At 39.9% G+C, this 11791-nt stretch overlaps 1 protein-coding gene across 2 annotated transcripts in view; it reads left to right on the top strand.

Moving 5' to 3' along the window:
* The first annotated feature begins 6692 nt into the window (after positions 1-6692).
* LOC115161938 (EMILIN-1) overlaps positions 6693-11791 on the top strand; it is a 91368-nt gene continuing 86269 nt past the window's right edge. For both annotated transcript variants that reach the window (XM_029712787.1, XM_029712785.1), the window contains exon 1: positions 6693-7355. In XM_029712787.1, the coding sequence (XP_029568647.1) occupies positions 7207-7355 (149 nt within the window). In that variant the 5' untranslated portion in view covers positions 6693-7206. The remainder of the gene's footprint in view (positions 7356-11791) is intronic.

The raw sequence follows: 11791 nt of genomic DNA, 5'->3' as shown, positions 1-11791 counted from the left end.
AAAAAGAATATGTGTTTGTGTGTCCCCTCACAGTCCCCGCTGTTCCATGAGCTGTTTTTTTGTATTTTTTTTCTTGTGGGGTATGTATTGGCTGTCTGAGATGAATGTTATTTGATTATAAAAACAATATGGAATTTGTGTCACAGTAATATTTCTCAGAAGAAGATAAACAGTTAATCTCTCACCAACCCTCAACCATGAAAGACTGGCATACATGTTGTTGATGTTAGTTCTGTATGTGCGGTTTGAAACCTACCATTAAAATTATAGAATGATCCTTTCTTTATCAGTGGGCAAACATACAAAATTAGCAGGGGATCAAATACTTTTTTCCCCCCCACTGTACATGTCAACATCATACTTTCAAAATCATAGCTAGCAAGCTATTGACAAATCCTTTTCAATCCTTGTCATGCGAAAAAAAAATATGAAGAGAAATTATAGATAAAACGTATCAGTGCTCATCGGCCATTGGATATAAACATTACACAAGTTGGAAGTCGCAAATTCAACAATCAGTGATTTGGATGGAATCAGTGGCTAACTGCAAGCATTGCAAAGCAATCACTAGCCTGCTATTCAATGGAGTGGATGTGTGGTCCAGGTCTGGGTTTAAGGGTCTCTTTTCCAAGCTTAAAAGGATAAACATTCAACATTGGCCATGCTGTCAATCCAGCATGACTTCTCTTCAAAACAAATGGAAACTCAGAACTGGGAAATCTCAGACTTCAGTGAGTTCAAGACAACTGGGAACTACAAAAATAACGAGCTCTGACTGGGAAAACAAGTTCAAAATGGTCATCCAACTCAGAATTCCAAGTCGGGAACTCGGGCCTCTTTCTAGAGCTCCAACCTGAAGATTACTGACGTCATCATGATTCAACTCTGTTTTTTTCCGAGTTCCCAGTTGTCTTGAAAGCACCATAAAGTCAGAGAATGCCAGACTTTGATGACAAAGTTTGATGACAAAATTTGCGCGACCTTCCTGTTCAAGTGAGCACAGAACAAGAAGGTGAATCCAAAAATGTATTGTATGCTGCTGCATAAATGATGTAATATGCCAGGGAGATATGTATACTGTAGCTAAGAAAGTAATACTAAGTGTATGTTGTGTAGTAAGCTGTTAGTAGCCCATGTGCCTCACCCTAATAATTGTGTCCCTTTCCACTCATAATTTTGCCTACGGTTTTGACTTGGTGCAGCCTATAGCCTGTTTTAGAGAAATATCATCATTGAATATTGTAAGAGCTTTCATTGTCTGCTTATATACCCCTTTATTTATCCTACGGTTCTGACTTGGTTTACAGGGAGAACACTGTAAGAACGGCCCATGTTCTGAATTCTGTCGCTGTACATTTCAAAAGTGCTGAACAAATAGTTATATTGACTACGTCCATCCTAGCTCTCTCATTAGTGTCTTAAAACCTGTTGAGGATCTTATCCCGATCTTATCCCGGTATTGGGATTCATTGTCATGTGACCATGGCGGGGAATTCAAAACTGCAAGAGTAATCATTTCAAAAAATCAAATAATCAACTATTTTCCTCCATTTGAAAGATATATCTCCTAAATCTAACCACGCTGTCCGATTTTCAGAGGCATTACGGAGAATGCATAAAGTTAGGTTATGTGAGGAGAGTACATTGACAATAGCTGCGTGTAATGTTTAGCCAATTCAAAGAAGGGCATCAACAGACAGAAAACTAGCTAGAATTATGCACTTACCTTTGACAATCTGCATCAGATGACACTCATAGGACATTATGTTATACAATACATGCATTTTTAGTTCCATCAAGTTCATATTTATATCCAAAAACAGCATTTACAGTCGCGGTGAAATTCAGAATTTTTTTCGGCTCGAATGCACCCAGTGAATCCAGCATTACAAATCACGGAATTACTATTCGAAAACATTGGTAAATTATAATATTGTCATTCAAAGAATAATATATTATCATCTCGTAATTGCTACCGAATGGCCAGATCTCAAAATAACTTTACTGGGAAATCACATTTTGCATAAACTGGGTACTATGCTAACAACAATAAGCTATATGCTAAGCTAAGCTAAGCTATACCGTTAGCATTAGTATCATCTAATATCGATAATAACATTCTAAATATCCCCTTACCTTTGATTATCTCCATCAGAAGGCGCTGCCAGAGATCCCAGGTCCAGAACAAATGTGGTTTCTTTTGACAAAGTTCATAATTTATGTCCAAATAGTTAGCGTTCAGTAGGCTCCCACAAAATGAGGTGGGCAGTGTAAAGTCACGTCGAAAAGCTAAAGAAAACCTAGTAAATAATCTATTTACGTTTGTTTAAACATGTCAAACGTTGTTTAGCACTAATCTTTTGTTCCATTTTTAACGTGAAACATCAGTAAACATCAGTAATATTTTCACACAACCTATCAAGTGTCTAGAATAAACGATAATGACAAAGGCACTCTTCTCAGATTCATGCGCAGGCGCAAAAAATGAAGTGATGACGTGTCAACTTGTAAGCTTTCTAATTCGGTCTGTATTCATGACAGATGCTTCCAACAACTTTCTAAAGATCGTTGACATCTAGTGGAAGCAGTAGGAGTTGCGAACTGAATCCTTTCTCACTGTGGTATCTTTAAAACAATGACACTAAATAGTACAGTCACAAAATTCTCATTTTTTTAAATCTATTTTTCACAGGTTTTTGCCTGCAATATGAGTTTTGTTATACTTACAGACACCATTCAAACTGTTTTAGAAAATTCAGAGTGTTTTCTATCCGAATGTGTTAATAATATGCATATCCTAGCTTCTGAGTTGGTGTAGGAGGCAGTTAAAAATGGGCACATATTTCTTTCAAAATTCTCAATACTGCCCCCGTGGCCCGTAGAGGTTAATCGAAAATACGGATTTCCTCTTATCCGCTTGTCGTCCCCTTATGCCATAGTCTGTATATCTCAACTGTCAGTAGAAACCACATTTATAAGCAAGTCAGCCATATCAGCTATGTTTTTTTAAAAGGCAGTAAATGAGGCTGAATGAACTGTAACACTGCCAGACAAGGCTCCTCTGATAGCCAGGTGTAACAGTGGTAAGGTGTTGGGACTGCTGTTGGGCTGTTTTTTGTTGAGTTGTGTAGTGGCTTTGCTGGCATGCATCACTCTTTTTTTGTGGTGGGGGGTTTGCCCCGCCAAGATTTACTTGCTAAAATCGCCACTGACCCTAATACTAGATAATTTGAACGGGAATGAATAGTCTAACAAATGCATGAATGAATGGATTTTAGAGAATAGGCTACACTCTTAGAAAAAAAGGTTCTGGATTAAACCAAAGGGTTATATTGCTTGCTTCATATATGGCAGCCCAAAGGTTCTATATAGAACCTTTTTGTCAGGTTCTTTCATCAGAAACCAAGGGGTTCGTCTTCACTGAACCAAAATTGGTTCCATATAGAACCCTTGGGTTCGATTATAGAGTTCTATGTTGAACCAATTTTGGTTCTATATAGAACCTTTAGGGCTGCCATATATGAAGCAAGCATTTAACCCTTTTTGGTTCTATCCAGAACCTTTTTTTCTAAGAGTGTATCAGGAACTTAAGAGGTATATCAATGGAAATATTTGTAAGTCACTAAATATTGTGTCATCTGTAATGACTTAGGCCTAGTGGTCTATGCCACTACTTTTGTGACGCTAACTGTTTGCGGATTTGTTTTTTTGGGGGGGAGGGGGGGGGATTTGATTTTAACCTCTTATCATGGAGCCCAATGGTCCTTCAGATGAGGACATACAGTTGAAGTTGGAAGTTTACGTACACCTTAGCCAAATACATTTAAACTCAGTTTTTTTACAATTTCTGACATTTAATCCTAGTAAAAATTCCCTGTCTTAGGTCAGTTAGGATCACCACATTATTTTAAGAATGTGAAATGTCAGAATAATAGTTGAGAGAATGATTTATTTCAGCTTTTATTGCTTTCCTCACATTCCCAGTGGGTCAGAAGTTAACATACACTCAATTAGTATTTGGTAGCACTGCCTTTAAATTATTGAACTTGGGTCAAACGTTTCAGGTAGACTTCCACAAGCTTCCCACATTAAGTTGGGTGAATTTTGGCCCATTCCTTCTGACAGAGCTGGTGTAAATGAGTCAGGTTTGTAGGCCACCTTGCTCAAACACGCTTTTTTAGTTCTGCCCACAAATATTCTATAGGGTTGAGGTCAGGGCTTTGTGATGGCCACTCCAATATGTTGACTTTGTTGTCCTTTAGCCATTTTGCCACAACTTTGGAAGTACGCTTGGGGTCACTGTCCAGTTGGAAGACCCATTTGTGACCAAGCTTTAACTTCCTGACTGTTGTCTTGAGGTGTTGCTTCAATATATCTACATCATTTTCCTTCCTGATGATGCCATCTATTTTGTGAAGTGCACCAGTCCCTCCTGCAGCAAAGTACCCCCACAACATGATACTGCCACCCCCGTGCTTCACGGTTAGGATGTGTTCTTCGGCTTGCAAGACTCCCCCTTTTTCCTCCAAACATAACAATGGTCATTATGGCCAAACAGTTCTATTTTTGTTTCATCAGACCAGAGAACATTTCTCCAAAAAGTACAATCTTTGTCCCCATGTGCAGTTGCAAACCGTAGTCTGGCTTTTTTATGGTGGTTTTGGAGCAGTGGCTTATCCTTGCTGAGCGGCCTTTCAGGTTAAGTCGATATAGGACTCGTTTTACTGTAGATATATAGACTTTTGTACCTGTTTCCTCCAGCATCTTCACAAGGTCCTTGTTTTTGTTCTGGGATTGATTTGCACTTTTCGCACCAAAGTACGTTCATCTCTAGGAGACAGAGCGCCAAATTCAAAAACAGAAATACTCATAATAAAGATTAAATAAAACATACAAGTGTGATACATTGGCTTAAAGATGAACTTCTTGTTAATCCAACCATTGTGTCAGATTTCAAAAAGGCTTTACGGCGAAAGCATACCATGCGATTATCTGAGGACAGCGCCCAGCACACAAAACATTACAAACAGTTACCAGCCAAGTAGAGGAGTTACAAAAGTCAGAAATAGTGATAAAATTAATCACTTACCTTTGATGATCTTCATATGGTTGCACTCACAAGACTCCCAGTTACACAATAAATGTTTGTTTTGTTCGATAAAGTCCCTCTTTATATCCAAAAACCTCAGTTTTGTTGGCACGTTTTTTTTCAGCAATCCATTGGCTCAAAGGCAGTCACAACAGGCAGACGAAAAATCCAAAAAGTATCAGTAAAGTTTGTAGAAACATGTCAAACGATGTTTATAATCAATCCTCAGGTTGTTTTTAGTCATAATAATCAATAATATTTCAACCGGACAATAGCTTCGTCAATATAAAAGAAAAACAAGAAAGGCGCACTTTCAGTCGTGCGCAAAAAGACAGCTCTGGGAGTTCCCAGGTCCACTCACTCAGAGTGGTCTTACTCCTTCATTTTTCAGAATACAAGCCTGAAACAATTTCTAAAGACTGTTGACATCTATTGGAAACCATAGGAAATGCAATCTGAGTCCTAAATCATTGATACTGCATAGGCAGTCAATGGATATCTTCTCTCAGGTTTTCGCTTGCCATATCAGCTCTGCTATACTCACAGACATTATTTTAACAGTTTTGGAAACTTTAGAGTTTTCTATCCAAATCTACCAATTATATGCATATCCTAGCTTCTGGGCCTGAGTAACAGGCAGTTTACTTTTCATCCGGATGTCAAAATACTGCCCCCTACCCCAGAGAGGTTAAACTTATGTACTATTGTTAGTACAGATGAATGTGGTACCTTCAGGCATTTGGAAATTGCTCCCAAGGATGAACCAGACTTGTGGAGGTCTACAATTTTTTTCTGAGGTCTTGGCTGATTTCTTTAGATTTTCCCATGATGTCAAGCAAAGATGCACTGAGTTTGAAGGTAGGCCTTGAAATACATCCACAGGTACACCTCCAATGGACTCAAATGATGTCAATCAGCCTATCAGAAGCTTCTAAAGTCATGACATAATTTTCTGGAATTTTCCAAGCTGTTTAAAGGCACAGTCAATTTAGTGTATGTTAACTTCTGACCCATTGGAATTGTGATACAGTAAATTATAAATTAAATAATCTGTCTGTAAACAATTGTTGGAAAAATTACTTGTGTCATGCACAAAGTAGATATCCTAACCGACTTGCCAAAACTATATATTGTTAACAAGAAATTTGTGGAGTGGTTGAAAAACGAGTTTTAATGACTCCAACCTAAGTGTATGTAAACCTCCGACTTCAACTGTATAGTCTGTGCAGAAAGTAGGATTGCAACTGGAAAGTAAGTGTATGTAATCAACTTCCCAGTCTCTTTTCCACAGAGACGTTTTCAAAGACATCCCTAACTAAACACACCTAACTCCTCAGTTATTTTTCAAGAAAACTCATCCGTTTGTCCAAGAGCAGATACTGTATACCGGTGCTGCGGTCAGATAAGTGACAGTAAATATAGACGATGTTCTCATTCGGGAGTTGAATTAGCGCAAGATGTTCCCAGGCACTGGTCTAATGTCAATGTAGAGTTTCCGCTGACCTGAATTTGGGGAGTTTAAACTGGTCCTAGATCTGTGAAAAATGTGCGTAAGTGCTGTATATGTAGCCTAGGGAGGGGTCGGGCAACGCACTAAAGGAGGGAGGGAAGGAGAGAGAAGGGGAACTTGGCCAGGGGGAGCATAGTCATTCCAATTCTCCTGCCCTTGAAACTCCAGCTACCTTCTTTGCAGTTTTGCTTCGCAATAACTTTACTAAATTACTAAAAGCTTAAACTTTTTCTCGGAAACTGTAGCTTATTTGAACGTCGGGAAAAACAACAGCAGGCTCACAGATCCGCCTCCGTCTTGGCACATTTACAAGAATTATAAAGTGAATAGCAGCTGCTTTTGGACATCATTGAAAGCAATATAAGTGCTATCAATCAGAGGACTATAGTATCGATGTTGAAGTGAAGACGGGTTGGAGATACTGTCTCACATCCCGCTGTAGCCTAACTATGGGTCGATAGTATGGACTTACCCGACTCTGGAGAGGGACAGTGCATCACGGCTGATCGGAATTTACTTCTCCGCTATTCGTGTGGAATAAAAATTAATTAACAAACGGGAGGATTATTTACGAGTTTCACTTAAAAGTTAGGTTTTGTTGTTTCGTATGGCGGGATCAGTTATGTTTCTTTTCCTGTGGGTGTTGACATGGTTCGGGGAAGTTCGGGGTGCTTCGTACCCGCAGCGGTATAATCTGTACTCGGGACAGACCCAGGCGCTGCCACAGAACGGCGTCCGGGCGGCAAGCAGGCACAGGTAATACACACACAAAGACACAAACAAACACACTCACCTCACCTCACAAACGGTATACCAAACATTTAGGAGAAGCTGATGCTGATGCATTGACTATGTCAAAGCTGACTACTCAGCGAAGGATCCCAACTTGGTGAAAGGAGCAGGCTAAACATATGTGTCCATTTGGAGTGCAGGTGTAACACGATAAAGGAAATCAGCGTTAAAAAACTATAGTTTTTTATAAATGACCCAAAACCGTTATTCTCTAAGAAACTGGGCTATTATATGTTTTACTACTAAGGCACTCCTTTCTTTTCTCTCCCATGATGTCTAAACTGTAAACATCAAAGAGAGTCCGCTGGAGTAGTCTCTCTCTCTCTCTCTCTCTGTCTCTGTCTCTGTCTCTGTCTCTCTCTCTCTGTCTCTCTGTCTCTGTCTCTGTCTCTGTCTCTCTCTCTGTCTATCTCAACTCAATTCAAGGGGCTTTATTGTCATGGGAAACATGTTTACATTGCCAAAGCAAGTGAAATTGATAATAAACAAAAGTGAAAGAAACAATGAAAAATTAACAGTAAACATCACACTCACAAAAGTTCCAAAATAATAAAGATATTTCAAATGTCATATGTCTATATACATTGTTGTAATGATGTGCAAATAGTTAAAGTACAAAAGGGAAATTAAATAAATGTGAAAATAGGTTGTATTTACAATGGTGTTTGTTCTTCACTGGTTGACCTTTTCTTGTGGCAGCAGGTCACACATCTTGCTGCTGTGATGGCACTGTGGTATTTCACCCTGTATATATATATATATATGAGTTTATCAAATTTTGATTGTTTTTTTAATTCTTTGTGGGTCTGTGGAATCTGAGGGAAATATGTCTCTAATATGGTCATACATTTGGCAGGAGGTTAGGACGTGCAGCTCAGTTTCCACCTCATTTTGTGGGCATTGGGCACATTGCCTGTCTTCTCTTGAGAGCCAGATCTGCCTACGGCAGCCTTTCTCAATAGCAAGGCTTTGCTCACTGAGTCTGTACATAGTCAAAGTTTCCTTAATTTTGTGTCAGTCTGTTTGGAAAATGTGTTATTACCTACCCTTACCACCAGGGGGTGGCCTGTCAGGAAGTCCAGGATCCAGTTGCAGAGGGAGGTGTTTAGTCCCAAGGTCCTTAGCTTAGTGATGAGCTTTGAGGGCACTATGGTGTTGAATGCTGAGCTGTAGTCAATGAATAGCATTCTCACTTAGGTGTTCCTTTTGTCCAGGTGGGAAAGGGCAGTGTGGAGTTCATTAGAGATTGCATGATCTGTTAGGATGGTATGCAAATTGGAGTGGGTCTAGGGTTTCTGGGATAATGGTGTTGTTGTGAGCTATGACCAGCCTTTCAAAGCACTTCATGACTACAGACGTGAGTGCTATGGGTCGGTAGTCTTTTAGGCAGCTTACCTTGGTGTTCTTGGGTACAGGGACAATGGTAGTCTGCTTGAAAGTTGTTGGTATTACAGACTCGGTCAGGGACAGGTTGAAAATGTCAGTGAAGACACTTGCCAGTTGGTCAGCGCATGCTCGGAGCACACGTCGTGGTAATCCATCTGGCCCCGCGACCTTGTGAATGTTGACCTGGTTAAAGGTCTTACTCACATCGGCTACGGAGAGCGTGCATGCTTCAGTGTTTGCCTCAAAGTGCGCATAGGTGTTAATTAGCTCATCTGGTAGGCTTATGTCACTGGGCAGCTCACGGCTGTGCTTCCTTTTGTAGTCCTTAATAGTTTACAAGCCCTGCCACATCCGACGAGCGTCGGAGCCAGTATTGTAGGATTCAATCTTAGTCCTGTATTGACACTAGAGGTCGACCGATTAATCGGAATGGGCGATTAATTAGGGCCGATTTTCAAGTTTTCATAACAAGCGGTAATCGGTATTTTGGGCCACCAATTTGCCGATTTTATTTTTCCGATTTTTTATTTTTTACATTTTTTATTTTTTTTTACACCTTCATTTAACTAGGCAAGTCAGATTAAGAGCACATTCTTATTTTCAATGACGGCCTAGGCATGGGGGTTAACTGCCTTGTTCAGGGGGGATTCGTTTTTGCAACCTTCCGGTTACTAGTTCAACGCTCTAACCACCTGCCTTACATTGCACTCCACGAGGAGCCTGCATGGCAGGCTGACTACTTGTTACGCGAGGGCAGCAAGAAGCCAAGGTAAGTTGCTAGCTAGCATTAAACTTATCTTATAAAAAACTATCAATCTTAACATAATCACTAGTTAACTACACATGGTTGATGATATTACTAGTTTATCTAACGTGTCCTGCGTTGCATATAATCGATGCGGTGCCTGTTAATTTCTCATTGAATCACAGTCTACTTAGACAAACGGGTGTTGATTTAACAAGCGCATATGCGAAAAAAGCACTGTCGTTGCACCAATGTACCTAACCATAAACATCAATGCCTTTCTTTAAAATCAATACACAAGTATATATTTTTAAATCTGCATATTTAGTTAATATTGCCTGCTAACATGAAATTGTGTCACTTCTCTTGCGTTCATTGCACGCAGTCAGGGTATATGCAACAGTCTGGGCCGCCTGGCTCGTTTCGAACTAATTTGCCCGAATTTTACGTAATTATGACATAACATTGAAGGTTGTGCAATGTAACAGGAATATTTAGACTTAGGGATGCCACCCGTTAGATAAAATACGGAACGGTTCCATATTTCACTGAAAGAAAAAACTTTTGTTTTTGAGTTGATAGTTTCCGGATTCGACCATATTAATGACCTAAGGCTCGTATTTCTGTGTGTTATTATGTTATAATTAAGTCTATGATTTGATATCTGATAGAACAGTCTGACTGAGCGGTGGTAGGCAGCAGCAGGCTCGTAAGCATTCATTCAAACAGCACTTTCGTGCGTTTTGACAGCAGCTCTTCGCTGTGCTTCAAGCTGTTTATGACTTCAAGCCGGGTATAATTTGTGGAACGTTCCAACAGGAATCTATTCCAAAAACTTCGTAAATAACAAGGTTGCCAAAAAACAACGCATACAAAGTTGTATAGCGGCAGAATAAGATACCGGGTAGGGAGTGGTCTATTTCATTGCGTTTTTCACTCATCACGTTTATTCCAAAAAATGTCTGTCCTCACTCTAGTTGCCTATGGACAAACATTAAGAATAAGCTACGTGGTGAGTTGATGCCTATTCGGCAGCTAGTTGGCTAGGTTTGTATGCGTTGCTACTTTGTATGAGTTGTTGGTTGGCAACCTTTTACTTTATGTTTTTTGGAACAGATTCCTGTTGGAACGTTCCACAAATTATACCCACCCCTTCAAGCCTATCAACTCCCAAGATTAGGCTGGTGTAACCGATGTGAAATGGCTAGCTAGTTAGCGGGTGCGCGCTAATAGCGTTTCAAACGTCACTCGCTCTGAGACTTGGAGTAGTTGTTCCCCTTGCTCTGCATGGGTAACGCTGCTTCGAGGGTGGCTGTTGTCGATGTGTTCCTGGTTCGAGCCCAGGTAGGAGCGAGGAGAGGGACGGAAGCTATACTGTTACACTGGCAATACTAAAGTGCCTAGAAGAACATCCAATAGTCAAAGGTATATGAAATACAAATTGTATAGAGAGAAATAGTCCTATAATTCCTATAATAACTGCAACCTAAAACTTCTTACCTGGGAATATTGAAGACTCATGTTAAAAGGAACCACCAGCTTTCATTTGTTCCCATGTTCTGAGCAAGGCACATAAACGTTAGCTTTCTTACATGGCACATATTGCACTTTTACTTTCTTCTCCAACACTTTGTTTTGCATTATTTAAAACAAATTGAACATGTTTCATTATTTATTTGAGGCTAAATTGATTTTATTGATGTATTATATTAAGTTAAAATAAGTGTTCATTCAGTATTGTTGTAATTGTCATTATTACAAATAAATAAATAAATAAATAAATAAATCGGCCGATTAATCGGTAGCTGGTTTTTGGTCCTCCAATAATCGGTATCGGCGTTGAAAAATCATAATCGGTCGACCTCTAATTGATACTTTACCTGTTTGATGGTTCGTCGGAGGGCATTGCAGGATTTCTTATAAGTGTCCGAGTTGGAGTCCCGTTCCTTGAAAGCAGCAGTTCTGCCCTTTAGCTCAGTGCAGATGTTGTCTGTTATCCATGGATTCTTGTTGGGGTAGGTATGTACGGTCACTGTGGGGACGATGTCATCGATGCACTTATTGATGAAGCCAGTGACTGATGTGGTGTACTTCTCAATGCCATCGGAAGATTCCCGGAATATATTCCAGTCTGTGCTAGCAAAACTTCCTGTAGCTTAGCATCTGCTTCATATGACCACTTCCATATTGAGCGAGTCGCTGGTACTTCCTGCTTTAGTTTTAGTTATGCTCAGATTTGCCATATGGGGGGTGAGGGAGAGCTTTGTAC

This window comes from Salmo trutta, chromosome 25, assembly GCF_901001165.1.
Source record: "Salmo trutta chromosome 25, fSalTru1.1, whole genome shotgun sequence".
Lineage (NCBI taxonomy): Eukaryota > Metazoa > Chordata > Actinopteri > Salmoniformes > Salmonidae > Salmo > Salmo trutta.
The sequence above is the reverse complement of the archived record's forward strand: the minus strand, read 5'-3'. Positions and strand labels throughout refer to the sequence as shown.